Source organism: Sparus aurata, chromosome 22 (genome assembly GCF_900880675.1).
Source record: "Sparus aurata chromosome 22, fSpaAur1.1, whole genome shotgun sequence".
Classification (NCBI taxonomy): domain Eukaryota; kingdom Metazoa; phylum Chordata; class Actinopteri; order Spariformes; family Sparidae; genus Sparus; species Sparus aurata.
Window position 1 is genome coordinate 9922061 of NC_044208.1, and position 18216 is coordinate 9940276.

Genomic DNA, 18216 nt, shown 5'->3' on the forward strand with positions numbered 1-18216 from the left:
GGTCTGCAACTTGATCTCTCGAGGGGGGGTCTTACTCAGTGTCATGGTGTGTTAGACCATGGATTAAATTTACACCGGAATATCCCTGTGAGTTACCAGATGAGTTTCAAATTCGTTGTTTTGTTCAACCGACAGTCCAAAACCCAAAGAAGTCAGTTTGCAATGAGATCCTCACATTGAAAAATCTGAGAGCAGCAAATATTTGGCATTGTTGTAGATATAGAACTTCTGCTGATGAATTCAAGATCCCCGGCAGACATGTGTTGGACATATAAAAAGTATGATTTCTATATGAAAATTCTTTTCAAGACACCTACTCCTTCTACCTCATTGAAAAAAAATCCAGATTCATGAATAATCATGATTATTTACAATAATAAACCATATCGTCCATACATAGTTTTATTTAGTTTTTTTATCCAAAGCACTTTAAATATTCTGCTGTTTGGCTGCTTTTCACTTGTTACCTTGTCAATAAATTACAACATTGTGACTAACAAGATTTATTTACAATAATTTGCACACAGAAGAAATGGAAGTCCTCGGGCATCATTTAGGATCTTGAATTACTTTCCAAATTGCAAAACATAATTGTGACAAATATGATAAATATCTGCATCAGAGTCATTGTTTGTACATCTTTAACTAATAATCCACTTTTTAACTCAAATAAATATCTTTCCTTTGCTCCTCTTAAGCTAGTTTGTAATACAGCAGAAATACGACAATCGTCAGGCGTCATAGACTTCTTTACACAGGAGTGTCCTTCACCTCTCACCTCTCACCTGTCACCTCACTCACTCCACCTCACAACGTTCTGGGTCCCTCTGGAGGAAACTGTCCTCCAAATGTCTCCAGCGGCGGACGTTTTGTGTCTTCAGCGTCACTGCACTCCTCCTGCTCCCATGAAGACCGTGTTGATGGGAGGCAGTGAGGACACCAGGTCCTGAACCTCCGAGGACGACGGCACCCGCTGCTGCGAGAGCAAGGTGTCCTGAGAGGTGAACGGAGACGAAACCCCAAACATGCAGGGAGCCGCGGACCCTGACGAGGAGAGGGGGTGATCTGAGGAGGAAACGGCAGAATTTCAAATCATATTTTTTGTAGGGTACAGCTTTTGCACACCTGTGGATCGACCGGTGTGTGGGAGAAGACCAAGGGCCACTCCTGCACACTGTTCACCTCACTTGCAAGACCTTCATCTGGCTTTCTCCAAGATAACCCATTTTTTTCTTAAATCATACAATAAAAAAATATACATATAGAAAAGATATCATATATTTTTGTAATAGTATGATTAACGTTTGTATCAATATCGACTGTAATTCAGGCTCTGCTGCAGGTTTAGTTTTTGCTCACTGAAAAAATGTTTTCAGCAGCAGAAAATCTTAAAAGTTTTGTGACATCTGACTCCGATTCCGGTCACCTCACTCCTCCTCCATCCTCCCCTCAGGACTGTATGTGTCCCTGCCTACCTGCTCCAGTTTCGGCCTCGGTGAAATACGCTCCGGTGGTTTTCCTTCCCGGTTCGTCCAGGATGTTGAGCGGATCGTGGACCTCGGAGTACGTCGAGTTGAACGAGCGCAGGCTGCCGACGGTGCTGATGACGGACACGTGCTGGTCAACCAGTGATGTCATGCGCTGGCTGTCCAGGTAACTGCTGTTGCCATAGTAACCTGGCAAAAGAAGAAAGTTGGCATTGAGTTCTCTGCAAGAAGCGTGTTAATAATTTGGTTTGTGCACACAGAGCCGGGGTTTCCAGCATTGGGATTGAGGTCACCAGATGATTAATTTCTGTTTGTTTGTTGTTTTTCTTTGAAATACTGGATTCTTTCACCTCTGCATGTCTCTGAAAGGCCACTTTCACCTTGATTTTAAGGGTTCACAAACCAAAAAGCAAAGGTTTGTTTTCTAATTTTCAGCTTTAGCCTTTATTGGTAAGAAACAAAACAAAAGTCAAGGTTGGGAACAAATGACAGGAAAATCTTGTTTGGCGACATTTCACAGTTATTTTGTGTTTTTGTATGAATAAATGTGTTTTGCTACTTTTTGGAGACAAAAACAACAAGAACAGAGATGCATTCATCAAGTTAGATTTTCAATTTGCCGTCCTTAACACCTCCTCGGGTCTTTTTCAAGTACAACAGGGAGGGGTGTGTGTTTGTTTCTAAACTAAATGTGCAGCTAAATGTCCACCAGTTGGTCCAGCAGATGTATTTCCACATTAATGTTTCAGTCTGAGTCGTCCTTACCGCCGTGTCCCGCAGCAGAGTATGTCTGTCCCTGACACCCACCGCCCGCAGAGCTCAGTTCGGTCCCCACGAAGCCGAACCCCTCTGCCGAGTCCAGGATCTGACCGTCCAGTCCAGGTTCCGTCTGAACTGGATCTGAGCCTGAGCTGTAGCTGGATGTAGGTCGGACTGAGGAGCCATAAGGTGTCAGGGAGCAGTTGGCTGTGTTAGAGGAGTGATGGGCTGACGGGTGGTGGTGGTGACTGTAGAACACGTCTTTAGTCAAGTGTTGGTCGTTAAAGGTGGAGTAACGAGAGAGATGATAGGCCAGAGATGAAGCCTGAGACTGAACCGACGCCAGACACTGGCTCTGAGTCTGAGGCCTGAAACACAAATAGTGACAAATCTTCAGAAATTAATGATGACAACATAACATCTTTTATTTAACCGGCACGAGGAACACATGGACGAGAAGTTAAACACTCAGTATGTCATTTCTGCCACAAGAGGTCTCTCAATCAAAACAATGACAGAGAGACAGAGAGGAGGGAAACATCTGGGATAGTGTCAGTACACAACTCAACAAAGTCTCACATATTCTATCTTAAAGGCCTCAGTAAGCAATTCCATGTTAGACAAGATGACACAATCAGTTTGCTGCATGCTTTTAAACAATTATGTAAGTGAAAATAGTTGCAAATAAAAGCTCACCGTATAAATGTTAAATGTAAAAGAGCTTTCATTTTAAATATACTGTAAATGCTCAATATTTTGTGAAAAAAAAAACCCAAAAAAACCTGATATTATTATTATCATCATTTTAAATGCTGTACTTGTGGAGGGTGGTAAAGTCCATAAGACAATACTACCAACAGCTCATACAGATCTATATAATACTGCAAGAATAATGATTTTGTTATGATGATTTGATTTGTAGCTACGTATTTTTTTATATTTTCCAAACTCCCAAAAAAGGGTTAATGTTGATAGTCCAACTAAATAAGAGTGTTTGGTTTTCAGGTCAAATTCAAGACAAATCTGCATTGGGTTCATTATAAATTGAGACATAAGTCATTTTAAAGAAGATTAACATTCATTGTAAATAATTCAACATTTGACAGAATGAGCAATCACAGTTTGATATTGATATTTTGCTTAAACGATAATTTTTGGGAAAAAAATTCAAAATTAAAGTTCCCAGTATGTCATAAAAGCTAAAAAGACACATTTTTATTTTTGTATAAATGTTCAATGATTTGAACTGTTTAAATGTGGGATTGGAAGGAGAAATTAGTGTAAAAGACAATACAACCATACTTGCAACGGCACACAATATTCCTTTATGACATTTCTCAGATAACTATGAAAATTATAACAATATCATAATTGTAGCTGCAATGACTGAATGTAATACAAGCTACCAAAAGAATTAGAAAGGAAAAATAAAGGAACTTTAGCAGCTACAGGAGCTTGTAAATATGTTAAATAAATTATAAGTATAGTAGCATAAGACTTAGTGTTGTACAATACCAAACAAGGCTGACCTGAGAGCAGGCTGGTAGCTTGAGGCCGTCGAGCCGCCGCCTGCTGGGAAGTAACTGGAGCTGGTCTGAGGTAAGCAGTGGTACAGGGTCTCCTGGTATGAAGAGCAGGGGCTGGGCTGAGACATGGCGCTGATAGAGGACAGGCAGGAGGAAGAGGAGGAGGGACAGGTAGTGGCAGATGAAGATGTCGGGGCCCTCCCCGTCATCGGCCCCTGGTTGATGACGGAGCCCCGGTGCACTAACGTTGCCGGAGAGATAGGGGGCGTCATGAGGGGGCCACTGACCTGAGAGAAGTCCATCTGACCACCTGGAGGTGTGAGAGGGAAATTCTTACTCACTTTTATTTAAAAATGTCTTGCCACTTCCTCTCTATGTCTAATGGAGGTTATCAGATGAATAAAATGGTGTGTTTTTTTTTTTTCTTTTACCTGACACTGTGAACCCAGCGGACTCTGTCCCCTGGTAGATGATGCCGTTTGTTTCTAGACTTTGCTGCTGGTTGGTTGACAAAGACATGTAGGTGTGTTCCGCCACAGACTCGTTCTTCACTGATTGGTCGATGGCAGCGCTGGCCTTGTTGCGATTAGCCAGGAAGCAGGAACTGGGAGACGCCATGAATGCCGCTTTACTCGCATCTGAACATGACAAAGTAACGTCATGTCATTACCAACAATATCTGAGACTGTTTGAGACACACTGGAAACTATCAGACTAAAAGCTGAGAATCACATTGATCATTCATTCACACTATGTAAGGTGTGTCTGTTCATCCATTTTCGAAGTCTGTGCTATATTGTTTTGTTCCTTGTGTGATGATGATGAGAACTGGTGGATAAAACAGTTGTACAGCGAATGTCACCATCTGTCCTTAGACCCTCGATTCAAGAAAAGAAAAACTTGGCATGTCTAGGAAAAAAAGACATCTTAACAGGGGGAAAAAAAGATTTTTAAAAATATAAAATATGTGGGGAAAGAAATTTTTTTAACAGAATATTTCTTTTTCACCTGTTTCATATATCAGAATTTTTATTTCCATGTGAGGAAGCAAATTTAACTTGATCTCATGTGGCATGTTTTGGTTGCACACATGGAAACTCTAATCCACACATCACAAAAGAGAATCACATGTGATACGTGCATTTCACATGTGGATATTTTGATTTTAGAGAATCAGAAGATTAAACTATTAAAAAGAAAAAAAAAAGGACACATTCCTCTTCACTTTGTTGCAACTTGCAATGTTTTGGATTGTAAGTAAGAAAAAAAATAACCTGATGAAGGTTTGTTTGCGAAACATTATTACATTTTCCCAGTTCTGATTCTGATTTTGTCCATTTTGTACCTGTCCATCAGCCCTCTGTGCAAAAGTTTTAAGATTCATTTGCTCTTCAATCACTCTTGTGAAAATGTCCAGTTTGCCTGTAACATTATTTTCTTCTCACATTTTTACATTTTAGTTCACACAGAAAATGTTTCAATTCACATTTTTGTCATGGTTGGTTTTATTACTTTTTCTAAAGCGCAAAAATACTTTTATCATCCTACAATGTTGTGTATCTGTAAACTGGATTTACGTGGACTATCCCTTTACTGTGTGCCTGATAATAAAATAAAAGTTTGAAGCAGACTGTAGACGTAAATTAGATCTGAGTCCAGTTCTCGTATGTCATCATCTTAACTTCACTGTCAATGTCGGTTCTGATTCTTGATACCTGCATTTTTCATGTATTTGTCCAGCAGGTTCTGCAGGTCCTGCTCCTTGTCGTTGTTGAACTGAGTCTCCAGAGCCAGCAGGATGTATTCGTCCAGCAGCATCCTGATCAGGTGGAACGAGCCTGCCAGTGTCAAAACGTAAAGGAGACTTATCACTTAGTTTATCCGCGTCTCAAACCTGATTCCAGCCCAGCTTCTTCTTTATCTACTGTGTGACCTTTAGGATTGAGCTGCTCATTGTTTGACCTGCAGGGTCGTGGGTTTAAAACCTTCAGAGAGGGAGCCACCAAATGGTGAGTGTTTATTCACACACACAGACACACACACACACACACACACACACTGTGGTGCATGTGTTTGAACAGAGAGCACGCGACCCAAAGATAAGACTCTGTTTAATCAAGGCGAGTCTGGCCATTACAATTTATGGTCCTATTGTAGCAATCTGCTCCAAGCTGGCTTGTATTAGCCTTCTGTGTGTGTGTGTGTGTGTGTGTGTGTGTGTGTGTGTGTGTGTGTGTGTGTGTGTGTGTGTTTGCGTGCGTGCATCTGTGTGTATATGTCATGTAGACTGACTGATGGAGAAGAAAGGAGGAGAAAATTAATTATCTGAGGGACAGTTATTCATTTTACAAACAGAAATCACCCTGTTGTCACCATGTTCTGTGTGTAGCGTTTATACATTGTGTTTTAATATCACCTGATTAACTGTGACTGTGCTGGGATCAGTTTGGTTTCCACCAGTTAGACCATATTTCCCATTAGTAATGCACAAACCATCTGGCATGCCGGACAAATGTCGGCAGGCTGTACATCAGCGAGGTGGTGGAAGTGAAAGGTAGATAAAATGATACGAATCGCTTGTTGTAAAGTTAAGTTAAAGTCTTGCTTGGACTCAAGAAAAAGTATGTTAGTATGTTACAGGAACATAACACTAAAATGTAAAATACTCCTTTCTATGATATTATTAAAAATATCACTTGTGCATTAATGTGAAAGCAGCATTTAACTGTTGTAGTTGGTTGATGTTGAGCTCACATTATAAGACATTTTTATCACAATTGCTTAGAGCCCAAAATGACACCATCACAATGTTTGTTTTATTTTGACCAAACATCCACATTATTAAAAAATACATTTGAAATATCAAAAATAAAAGCAGAAAATCTTCATGATTAAGAAGCTGATACCGTGAAATCTATTTCATAAACTCTTCATATGTTGTCTTATTTTTACTGGTATCTGGTATCTAAGTCTGTCAGTTAAAGTAAAAATGACCTAATTTTCCAATGAACTGTCATGGGATAGAAGTAAAAAGTGGTATGAAAAGTGAATACTCAAGTTGAGTAAAAGTACCCCAAGACAAATTAACCTGGCATCAGACCAGTTTTTTTTTTATTATTATGAATTAAATGTTGATCGCACAATGTAACGGCTGTAGAATAATGGAAGCATCTGTGTTTGAATTGGTTCCCTATAAACTTCTCTTTCAATATGCCATTCTGCCCGTCACGATGTCTCTTGGGAAAATGAAGGCTAGCGATCTGGTCAGGCTTCCAGCCTGGCACCATACCTGCTTTGATTTCTTTATTATGGACTAAATGAATGCACTGACTCGTGTTTTGTCCTGTGTTGTTGGTAGAAATGCAACAGGGTCACAAGTTGTCTAGTTCGACTTTAACCAAGTAAAGACTAAAGATCTTTGCATTAAAACCTTAAGAAACATCTCATTATATATGGATTAACAGAACACTATGTAGGTTTAGGGAATACATTTTAATTAGAATAGCAAGATTTTCCCAGGCTGCTTTTTTTTTTTTTTTGACAGTGATCTGGGGACCTTAAAGCTGGTACCATGAAATTCTTTGTCATTAGAGTTGTGGTTTCAGCTGTAACTCTGTTTGGTAGTTAATTCATAGCAAAACCTTTTTCATGAACTCTTCATTTATTTTGTGTGCAACTTTATAACCCATTTACATATAAAATGTGCTGCCTTTTTCCTATTTATTTTCTATTTAACTTTATGCGTATTTTTCTAATGCTTTTTCCTGTACTTGTTGCATCTTGAGCTGCAAGTGAATTTCCCCATTATGGGATAAATAAAGCCTATCTAACCTAACCTAATCTAATCTTATCTAAATTTAAGGAATAACACGTTTTAGGTCAGAAAATCAAAATAACACACAGTTGTGTGTTTAGAAACTGATGGTGTTTTTAAAATCAATTAAATTATATTGGGCTGGTGACATTAAGATTACCAGTTTGATACCCTGAGCTGATATTTGAGCTGTCTTTTAAGCAGACTTAAATCCACTTGGAGAAAGTGTAGCAGCAGTTGCCCCTCAATAATTAACACCACTGAGGTGCCCTTAAGCAAGGCACTTAAATCGCTCTGCTCCACTGAGAGCTGCTCAGTGACCAACATGTCAGACTAGGATTGTCCTCGACTACTATGAAGGTTAGATTGTTCTGTCCAGTAGAATTTTTAAGATGACATCTCACTCCTTGATTAGAGTTTGTAACTTTCCTTAATGTTTCTCACCGAAGCTGGAGGCATTGTTGAGCGTGAGGTTGTGCATCACTCTGGCACCAAAAAAACTCCACCTGAGGAGGAAGTCCTGAGCTCGCTTCTTCACTGATCGACCGCTCTGCTTACCGGGCTGATCAGAGACACAGGCAGAGAAGAACGAGTGCTTGGTTACATAACAGGACATTTGCAGGACAAATACGAGTACCAGATGGTGAACAGCTGTTACCTTGATGACTTTATGTTCCACGACAGAGTCCAACCACTCGATGAAAGACTCCACTGTGGCGTTCTTTCTCAGCAGCTCCTTCAGCTCCTGAAAGACGGTGATCGAGTCGTCTGGAACAAAGACAGAAAAAAGACCACAGTAATAGAGATTCTTATCCGTATCAGAGCAACAGAAGCAGCTGCTGGTTGTTTCTTTAATGCTGTAAAAAAGAAAGGTCTGATGAAGACTGATGCTTCCTTTTAGAGCAAGACTAGTGAATGAATCATCTAATATTGCCTTTTATAAAAAAGATAAAAATCTCATATGGTTATTTTCTTGCTCAGCGATGATCCATACATCTATCTGTTATCTTCTGCTTATCAGGGGTCAGGTCGTGGAGGCAGCAAGCTTAGAAGGGTATTCCAGACCTCCTCCTCCCCAGCAATGCTTTTCAGCTTCTCCTTGGGGATCCTGAGGCATTCCCAGGCAGGACTGGATATAGATTTGCTCCAGTGATTTCTGGTTCTACCTTGGGGTCTCCTCCCAGTTGGTTGAGCCTGGTACACCTCCCAAGAGAGGTGCCAAGGAGACATCCTAACAAGATGCCTGAACCGGCTCAGCTGTCCTTTTGATTCGAAGGAGCAGCCGCTCTACTCTGAGCTCCCCTACGGATAACTGAACTCCTCATCCTATCTCTGACGCTGAGTCCAGCCACCCTACATAGGAAACTCAACCGCATGTATCTGCGATCCAGTTCTTTTGGTCACTACTCACAGCTTGTGGCCATAGGTGTGGGTCGGAACGTCAATGGAATGGTAAAGAGCTTTCGCCTTTGGCTCAGCTCCCTCTTCACCATGACGGTCTGGTGCAGCATCCACAGTACTGCTGCTGCCACACCGAATCTCATGTACATCTCACACTCCATTTCCCCATCACTTGTGAACAGCAGGCGGGAGGAGCAATCCAACCTTTTTCAGCAGAGATCCATGGCCTCAGACTTAGAGGCTCTGACCCTCATTCCAACCGCTTCATACTGGACTGCAAACCACCCCAGTGCCTTCAGGACCGATGACGCCAGCAAAACCATATCATATGTAAAGAGCAGCGATGCAATTTTGAGGTTCCCGAACCGGACAATCTACAGATCCTGTCCATGAAAATCACAAACAGGATCGGAGACAAAGGACAACCCTGACTGATGGCCAAAACCCACGGAAATGTCCTAACCCTAACCCACAGTACTCTCTCCCCCCCCCCCCCCCCGTCCTTTCATGCACCCTAATTGGAGCACAACTTCCAGTCCCCCTTCTTAAAGATGGGAATCACCATCAGTGCCAATGATTATCGTAAAACTTTTTATATTTTCATCAGGTCAATTTGAGAAAACATGAGCTTTTTGTTCAGTATCCATCTCACATTCAGAGTAGATGTCTGGGTCCTGGTCTGCAGTGGTGCTGGCACTGAGCAGAGGCTGCGAGCTGATGCTGCTCAGATCCACATTATCGATATCCAACACCATGCTGGTCACCACAGCCTGGTCGAACAGAGCCGGACGAGCTATCTGAAGAAAATATGGAGATGAAAAACCTTATTAGAGTTTACTGTTAATCTCTATAAACTATTCTGTTCCTCAGTACATGTCGTACCTGTGCCAGGTGTAAGAACGACGTCTGTCTCTTCAGGGATGAAACAAAGTGGCGTGCTATGGGCAGTTTCTTGGCTGCAAGGCATTCTGGGAGGTTCTCCAGGGAGGAAGCGAGCCAGTGCTCCCAGTGTTTGGCAAAGTTGCGGATATCTGCCAGCAGACTGATGAGCAACAATTATAAAGGTCAGTTCCAATATGAAATATTAATTAAGTGATAGTTAATATTTCACAAAAGGAAAATAAGACAAAAACAGAAATGTTCCCAGTTTATGAGTCGCACTTGAACGCATCATTCAGTCATTGTCAGTGTGTGTCTATGTGTCAAACTTTGACAAAGACAGCAGAGGAAAGAAGCACCAGAGTGGCTGATAGCCTTTTAACATTTAGTTTGCAGAGACAGTTTTAATAAATGTCCTGTTTGTGTATCACAGGAACATTAACATTAATTTGACACATGAAGTGAAGCTGAAGTGACAAACCTTTCAGGCATCTCCTGCATCGTAGCTGGAATCAAAACATCTGTTAAAACCTGAGGAGATAGGAAAACATGAGTAAAACATAAGTTATATAAATGTTGTATATATATATATATGTTTTATATATATATATATATATATATATATATATATATATATATATACTTTTATAACTTATATATATATATATATATATATATATATATATATATATATATATATATATATATATATAAGTTATAAAAGTGTATGCTGCTCGTAAGGCTGCTAATCCAGTGAGTCAGAAAGGAGAACAGAATTCCTCATTTATATTATTTATTAAGTTTTTCCTTTGTAAAAAAAAAAAAAAAAAAAAAACACAAGCTGCAAATCAATGATGCATCAAGATGAATTTGATTTAAACTGTTTGGAGGGATAACACTTTCATCACTCTGTTTTTTCAAGTGTATCCTTCCCTGCATAAAGTAAAAGGTTATAGAAGTTACTATGGTGCTTGTAGGAAGTACTCAGGCAGCCTGCTGGATAAATATGTTACTTCATGTTTTGCAAACTTCCTATTTAATGGAAAATTCAGCAAGATGTCACATGATAAACTGAAAAAAAGGATTTCAAGTTGTCCAGTCAGAGTAAAAGCACCATTAAAAATATATTATTAATTCTTAAATTTTGTATTAATAACGGACTCATTAAAGCATTTGCACTGTCTTACTCAACAACCGAACACTTGATATGAAATGAAAAAACATGAACTGTCTAAGACAATACGCACTCCACTGTAAAAATGCCAGGAAACCACCTTATAGAGAATAGAGTCACAGACACAGAAGATGTCGACTATCACGGGGTTCTCCAGCAGCGGCAGCAGGTGGTCGGGCATTCCCTGCCAGAAATGGAGCAGAAAATTCTGGATCTGAAACAAAATATTTGACTTTCAGTTTGAGTGGAGGGTAAACTGTTTGCTGCTTCTTTTCCTCTTCACTGGTTTCACAATAATAAAATGATCTCATGCAACAGAAATGATCACCTCCTCAAAGTTGACATTAATGGCATTGTCCAGAATGCACTGGCAGTGAGTTTTATACATCATGATCAGAGTGTCCACCTGCAGAGACAATGATGAAGAAGAAATTATAATGGGGTCATGGGCCGAAACAGTGACACTGAGAATATATATATATATGGGAGTGTATATATATGAAATTTAATCACCAACCTTTTCTCTGGGGATGTTTCCCTGCAGCAGAAGATGCTGAGCGTTGGGGAAGTCTGGCAGCAATGTTCCAGTTTTAGAACTCAGCGAGTATTTCCTGGTGAAACCTCCCTTAAAAATATACAAACATCATAACCCTTTTTCTTTTACTTTATCTTTAAACAGTTGATTTATTTTAGGAGTAACTTAACACCCTTTGAAAATCTTGTCTTTGTTGAACTGTAGTGATGTAGAGATGGACTGCAGGACTCTGACATCACAGTTGGGTGAGGTTAGTTTGGTCTGTGGTCTGACAATGATTTGATTTTTGGTTTTCATATTTTTATTGGTCACCTGTTGATCTTTGAATATCTCACTTTCACCATACATTTTAACAGTTTGAATTCACATGTCTCAAGTTTTAATGGTTGATTGCTGGTCTCGATCATTTAACTTTCTGAGTAGTAGTAGTAGCTATCATTATACAAAAAAATATATATATATTATTATACAAAGCTCTGCTTTAGTTTCCCTTTATATAAGTTTAACATTTTTACTCACCTCGTTCTTGAGCTTGCTCCCTGAAAATCTGCGATTGAAGAGAAGCAAATTTGATCTTGTAAATTATAAATGCAACATGTGTCCACATTGAGACCATTAAAAAGAAAAGAAACCACAGCACAAAGCTATTATCCAATGTAGTTGACAATCGGATGATAGCACATTATTACTTTTAGAAAAATAACATAACAATAACAATTTTTAACTTTACTAAAGAATGATTTATGTTTTTCTCACGTGTGGTTTTGTGTAAGTTATGTTCAAACATTTCAAGAACAAAACATCAATGTGTCATCTGAAAAGACTGACACAAAAAGACAAAAATAACACGTCTCTACACCAATGCTGGAAAAACAAACAATAACATACCACATAATGAACAACAACAACAACACAATTGAGACACACTAATATATTAAAAGAAGAAGAAGAAGGCACTAAATCATGTTAAATGTTTTGTTACCTGGTCAAACCTTTTCCAGAGTACACAGAGTGATAGTAGGCGCTGCTCTCTTTGATACCAATTCCATAGTAATGATATCTGTACAATGTCAAGTCAAATAATAATCAAAAAAGTATTAATAGAAATTGAATATTTTAATCAATTTGCACAGTGCAACAACATTACATGACAACTTTTTGGAAAATAGAGAGTAGAAGACTGAGACTGAATATTGTGTATTTACTTGGAGTGTCCTCTGGTTCCAAGTCGTCTTGTTGTCAGAAGAGGAAACTTCTGTCGAATTGTCTGATGAGAACAGGAGGTAAAATTTCAGATGAGAATAATAATAAGCTCTCATTTCTACATAACAATGTTTCATGTAATCATGTTTATAACAGCGGCTGTCTGAGGGTAGGGGAGAAAAACACCAACTATTAACCATTTCAAGGTATATGGAGGCCAACCTATTTTCTTGCATTTAGGACATGTTTTCTCTATTGGGTGGATACCCTAGAGGACACCATATCATGTTTTTTCTAAGCTTTAACCCACTGTAATTTTTTGTTTTTTGGGGGGACAAGAAGGGTGGAGCTGGGGAGGGTACCAGCCAATGGGACCATAGATTGAGACCATAAACTCATTAAGAAACTGTTTGCTGGGCTCATAAATAAAGTGAGAAGTAGGGTCATTTTCTTATAAGCATACATACATTCGGATTTCTTTTTGAAACCAGCGGAATCACCCCCTGCTGGCTATTAGAGAAACTGCAGCTTTAAGGCCCTTCTGCATTGGGTCCACTTTTCAGATGTGAAAGCTCAGTCCACTATTAATACAGTGAATGGTTTTCTCCACTGGGGCACTTTAGGGCACGTTCATCGATATCATTTGGGCTACCTAAAACTGATACAGTTGAGCACAGTTCATGTTTTATAGAAAACATTTAGGCTTTTCATGCAAACATTTACACTCTCACACAAACAGACCTTTCCAAATGTAGCAGCACAGGCCGGTTCCAGCTTCTCTTTCCTGCAGAAGTCCAGGTAGTGAGCGTAGAGGATACATCGAGGCAGACACACTCCTTCACACACTATGTAATTCTCCTCCAGCCTGATGAGACACATCAGAGAGACGATCACTTCGGTAATCATTCAAAATACAGCACATATCAAAAAGCAAATACTCACTGACTTCTATAACACAGATGCTATACACACTTCTAGATTTTAGAGGAAAAAAAAACAAACATGAAGAATATTGCAGTTATAAAAATGTTGTGATTTTGTTTTTTCTTTAAGAATCAGAAGTATCTGGAGAAATCCTTTATATTTTCAGCTTACAGAGTACTTTTACTGACCACAAGAAAGGTAGATTTGTGGAGTCTGCAAATGTCTTCAAAACTGCTGTAAGTGTTAATAAATGACACGCACACAGTTGGCATATAAGTTTAAAGTTATTGAATATTTGGCACACAGCACTTCAGGAGCTCCTCTTATGAAATACCCAAATGTTGTTCCACCACCCTATGACATCTTGCTGTGATGGAATGTAAATATGTACATTTACTCAGTTATTGTTGTTATTGTTTAAATAGATTTCCACTAAATCAAATCAGATAAATGTTTTACTTTTTAGTTCATGTCTTTAAGCTTTAGTTACAAGTTACTTTACAGATTTTCAAACTCCTCCTGTCCAGGAAAAAAAACATTTATTTTTTAATAGCATTAATCTTGGATCAAAACATTGTCACAAAGCTGAAAATAGGCTGTTTTCTAACACCATGAAACAGGACTGCCACGCTTCATACAAGATGATCTTATTGAATACGATGCATTGCTGTAGATTATACTACTAATAGTACATGAAGTAGTTAAAATGAGCTCAACCGTAAACATCTACAGCAGTAAGATGCAACATACACATGAGTGCAGCAGTAATGTTAATCCAGAAATATCAGATAGAAGAGGAAAACACTGACAGAGAACATTTTACAGCACTTGTACTCGGGGATTATTCACTGGATGTTAGTGTTGGCAGTGCTCTTACCACTGCAGGGTGAGTTGTGTCTGCTTCTTCTTGTCCTTGATGATCTGACTGATGGTCTTCCGGGAGGACGAGATGCTCTGTTTGATGCTCAGGTCTGGGTTAAAGTCCACAAGGTCCTGGTCCTCCTCGGAAGATGGTGTCTCATTACTGTCCTCTGCTTCTGAGAAATCCATACAGACAAATACAGTGTTCATAAGGGGAGACAAGAGTGCTTTCACTTCAATCTGTTTGTCTTTCGAGAAAATGTATAGAGGAAAATGATGGTCACCCATTGGAACACAATACAAACTGCAGATTACTATAAGATTCAAACCTTAATTTCTTAATATAACCTGGTTTCTACCTCGTAAACTACAGTTTACACGGAAACTGTAAAGACCAGTATCTTTTAGACATATCACTGTCTTTTTTATAAAAACCTTAAATCAGTTGACAGCAGTATATGATCTTTCCTTACTAATTTTCATTAGTTAGTAATTAGTAATAACTACAGCTCCACATTTCAATTTCAATTTCTACACTTTCACAAATTATTTTCGGCCTCTAGTGACTCCAGCAGCCTCATGTATCTCAAGCGTCACCTCATCATCAGGCAAAATGGCCACCAAGAGAGAATCCACTGTTCAAGACCTCTTCAAGATGTTCTATTCCCATTTCAACCGACAAAACCCAGTGTTAGCAACAGTCGGGACATTTTCCAAGCATCTTTGTGGTGCAAAACCGGCTATCTTGAGGTAAACATGATCTTTTCCTCAGAGCTTTACCCAGTGGTGTTTGTGCCTAAACTAGACCTGAGCAGAAGCAGTGTTGTCAAACCAGAAACTTGAAAATTTTACCTAGAAACAAAGTTTTAACATACATTTTGAATTGTATCATGTTCAAAGGGAACATTTTGGTCTCAAAGAGTTTCCATTTTCTGGCTGCAAACTAAATCACAGGTACGGTGAGAAAAGACACAATACCTGTGTACTGTCAATGTCAATGTCAATAAAAACTAAGGATTACATTAACTAATCAAAATAAGGCAATGATGACCTCATCAACAAGCCATATTCATTTAGAAAAAGAATTCAAAAAACATGAGTCTGTAAGGTTATCATTTAAAACTACAGAAGGAAAATAAAACTCAGATGTGAGTTAAAGCAGCTCGACAATATTTTTTGCATATATTTATAAACTTTTTGGGACATTGTGCAAACTTATCAGGATAAAAGGATTTTGAGCAAATAGCAGAGGCTTAAATTAAGGGGGAAAAGCTGTATATGATAATGTTTCATCTGAAAAAACTGATTAAATAAATACAAATTACACTGAACTCCATCCAACATTGAATCGTGGAAAAGTTTTACATCTTAGAGTTGGAACAGTTTGGTGAAATGTTTCCTCATGCGACGATGGTGACTTTCTTCAGGGTTCAACCTGAATATAGTGTGTTTTTGAAATTTGATAGGTTCATTATTAAAAATAACAGTGTGTTCCACTTCCTTTATGTGTATCCATCTCTTGCAATAACCTAAAGAAAGAACAACATGTAACTTTATAATTTGCACAATAAATATAAAGTTTTGCATCGAACTAAAAAGGGCGATTCTATATTTTACAGGTATTTTATGCGTTTTCTATCTCAAAGAATTTGCTTTTTATTTCACTCGTTTTTTCAATGTTTCTCAAATTTAGTTATCACATCTTCCCTTCTCCTAATGTGTCTTCTTCATCATTGTCGTCACCAAAAATCATTGTGAAGACCATTAAAGAGAAGTCTGTGGTTGTAGCTCCACCATGTGGACAACTTGTGCCACCTTGTTTACCTGTATAAATTTGAAATCCAAGCACAGGAAAACTTCAGTTTCAAGTCTTCAAGAGAAGGAATTATTCCAAGAAAACAACAGAGAATGATGGTAGGGAAATAAGAAGGATATTAATACAAAGCGTGAAAGTTTCAGTGTTATTTTTCTGACCTTCCAAAAGCAATAACACTGAGCTTATTGAGAATAGTTTCTTTATTACCTGATTTAATCCCAGAATCATCCTCTTGATGAAAATGTGTCTGTGTGTTGAAGTCTGTTTCTTCTGGTGAGCTGCACAAAGTCTTGGTCAGAGAATGAATAAGAAGCACTCCGTCCCCGGCTGAACTCTCACAGCTGCGCTTCATTGGCATGGTCACAAAAAAACAAATATTGATTAACAAATTGAGCTTTTATGAAGTAAAAGAAGAAAAGACGTCAGCCTGCGGTGGAAAACACAGTCCACTGCAGCTCATCTGTCCTTAAGACTGTGAGCACACAATCCTTAAACACTGTTAGTCTATCCCTCCTTCACAAAAGTCCAGGTGGAGATAAAAAAAGATCATGTCCGGGATTTTTAGTCCAAACGCTGACCCAAAGCTGAAGAAAAGTGGTAAAAACTGCTGTGTAACCCGACAGAACAACCTCAGACTAATAAAGCCGAGCTGTGGGAAGGCAGAGCTAATGAAGCCGTGGATGCATTCATCATATTTACAGAACACTGGGACTAATCCAGGTTATCAATGATTAACAGAGAAACCCTCATCCATCTGTCCATCCATCCATCCTGCCTCCCACACTCAGCTGGACCTTTATACTCAGTTGTATAGACAAAGCAGCAAGGATTGAAGCTGGGGATGTTAAGTGAGTCTTTTTTTGTTTAAAAATCTGTATATACACAATGACTGGATAGAATTATGTTGATTATGTTGTGTCAACCTGTTTATGGGTTGATGTTTAAGCTGAATGGGCCTGGTACCTGCTTAAATGAATAAAGAGAAATGTGTTTTTACTTCAGCTGCATATGAACTATTGATTTTTATTATTATATCTATTAATCTGTCGATAATATATTGGGCTTACTTGTGAATTATTTTGTTTATAACATTTTTAAAAAATAACTACTTTTCTAAAGCACTATTAGGGTATAATTTAATAATGTTTTTGACAGAAAAACTGTCAAAAACAAACAACAAATAACTTGGAGAAATGATCAAAAAAGCAAATTATCATTATTAAGCCGTGTTTTTTAAAAAAAAGTACCCAAAAGTCATGCCTGAGAAAAAGTAAGAACTGCATGTTAAATTATGACCTTTGTATCTTATATGAAATGCAATTAAGTATCAGAATTCAAATTGAAAGTGTATAGCTGGATTGACTCATAACTGAGATAGGCTCTTTTGGTGATCACAACCACACACTACTGAATAACTCAGTTATTCTTATACAGTACAGGAAAACGAAGGTTCAGACCTTGGTGCCCTCAGGGTTAGGGTTAGGGTTAGGGAATTACTGGATTTCTCCTTCCTGAATAACCCGTAGTGCAAGGGGTTACATGTGGGACCTATGGATAATCAAAACCCAACATCTTAACTTAAAAACAAACAACTTCTACCTCAGTGTTCCAATCCACAATCAGAAACTGCTGTCGCAGCTAGAGATTGATGAGGTACAACAAACATACTACAGTAAGGGGGAGCCGACACAAGGGCAGCTGACCTAATAACACCTCACAAGGCTCAAGGAAAAAATTACATTTGACATATTAGAAAAGATTCTCAGTTGGGTGTTTTCAGATATTAATCTAAGTATCAAAGTATATAATTCTAACGCATGTTGACCAATGACTGTAT

At 38.6% G+C, this 18216-nt stretch overlaps 1 protein-coding gene across 1 annotated transcript; it reads right to left on the minus strand.

The window, feature by feature from the left end:
• Nucleotides 1-420: 420 nt before the first annotated feature.
• On the minus strand, nucleotides 421-16737 carry rfx6 (regulatory factor X, 6). The gene is made up of 20 exons (XM_030404610.1): nucleotides 16587-16737; nucleotides 14580-14733; nucleotides 13520-13643; nucleotides 12781-12842; nucleotides 12558-12635; nucleotides 12095-12122; nucleotides 11558-11665; nucleotides 11369-11446; nucleotides 11141-11254; nucleotides 10348-10397; nucleotides 9870-10029; nucleotides 9640-9784; nucleotides 8245-8354; nucleotides 8031-8148; nucleotides 5488-5610; nucleotides 4204-4410; nucleotides 3776-4082; nucleotides 2253-2614; nucleotides 1473-1676; nucleotides 421-1065 (listed from the first exon to the last, which is right to left on the minus strand). Exons 1-20 carry the CDS (start codon nucleotides 16735-16737, stop codon nucleotides 884-886), a joined length of 2865 nt encoding a protein of 954 aa, XP_030260470.1. The 3' UTR covers nucleotides 421-883.
• Nucleotides 16738-18216: the final 1479 nt, after the last annotated feature.

What these genes read in the sequence shown, in the direction of transcription:
- rfx6 (XM_030404610.1), bottom strand. Translation starts at nt 16,737, where the DNA reads ATGCCAATGAAGCGCAGCTGTGAGAGTTCAGCCGGGGACGGAGTGCTT. An exon ending in CCCAGACATCTACTCTGAAT is followed by an intron (nt 8,355 to 9,639) that starts GTGAGATGGATA and finishes TCTTTGTTCCAG; the next exon opens with ACGACTCGATCACCGTCTTT. An exon ending in CAAATACATGAAAAATGCAG is followed by an intron (nt 4,411 to 5,487) that starts GTATCAAGAATC and finishes TGTCATGTTCAG; the next exon opens with ATGCGAGTAAAGCGGCATTC.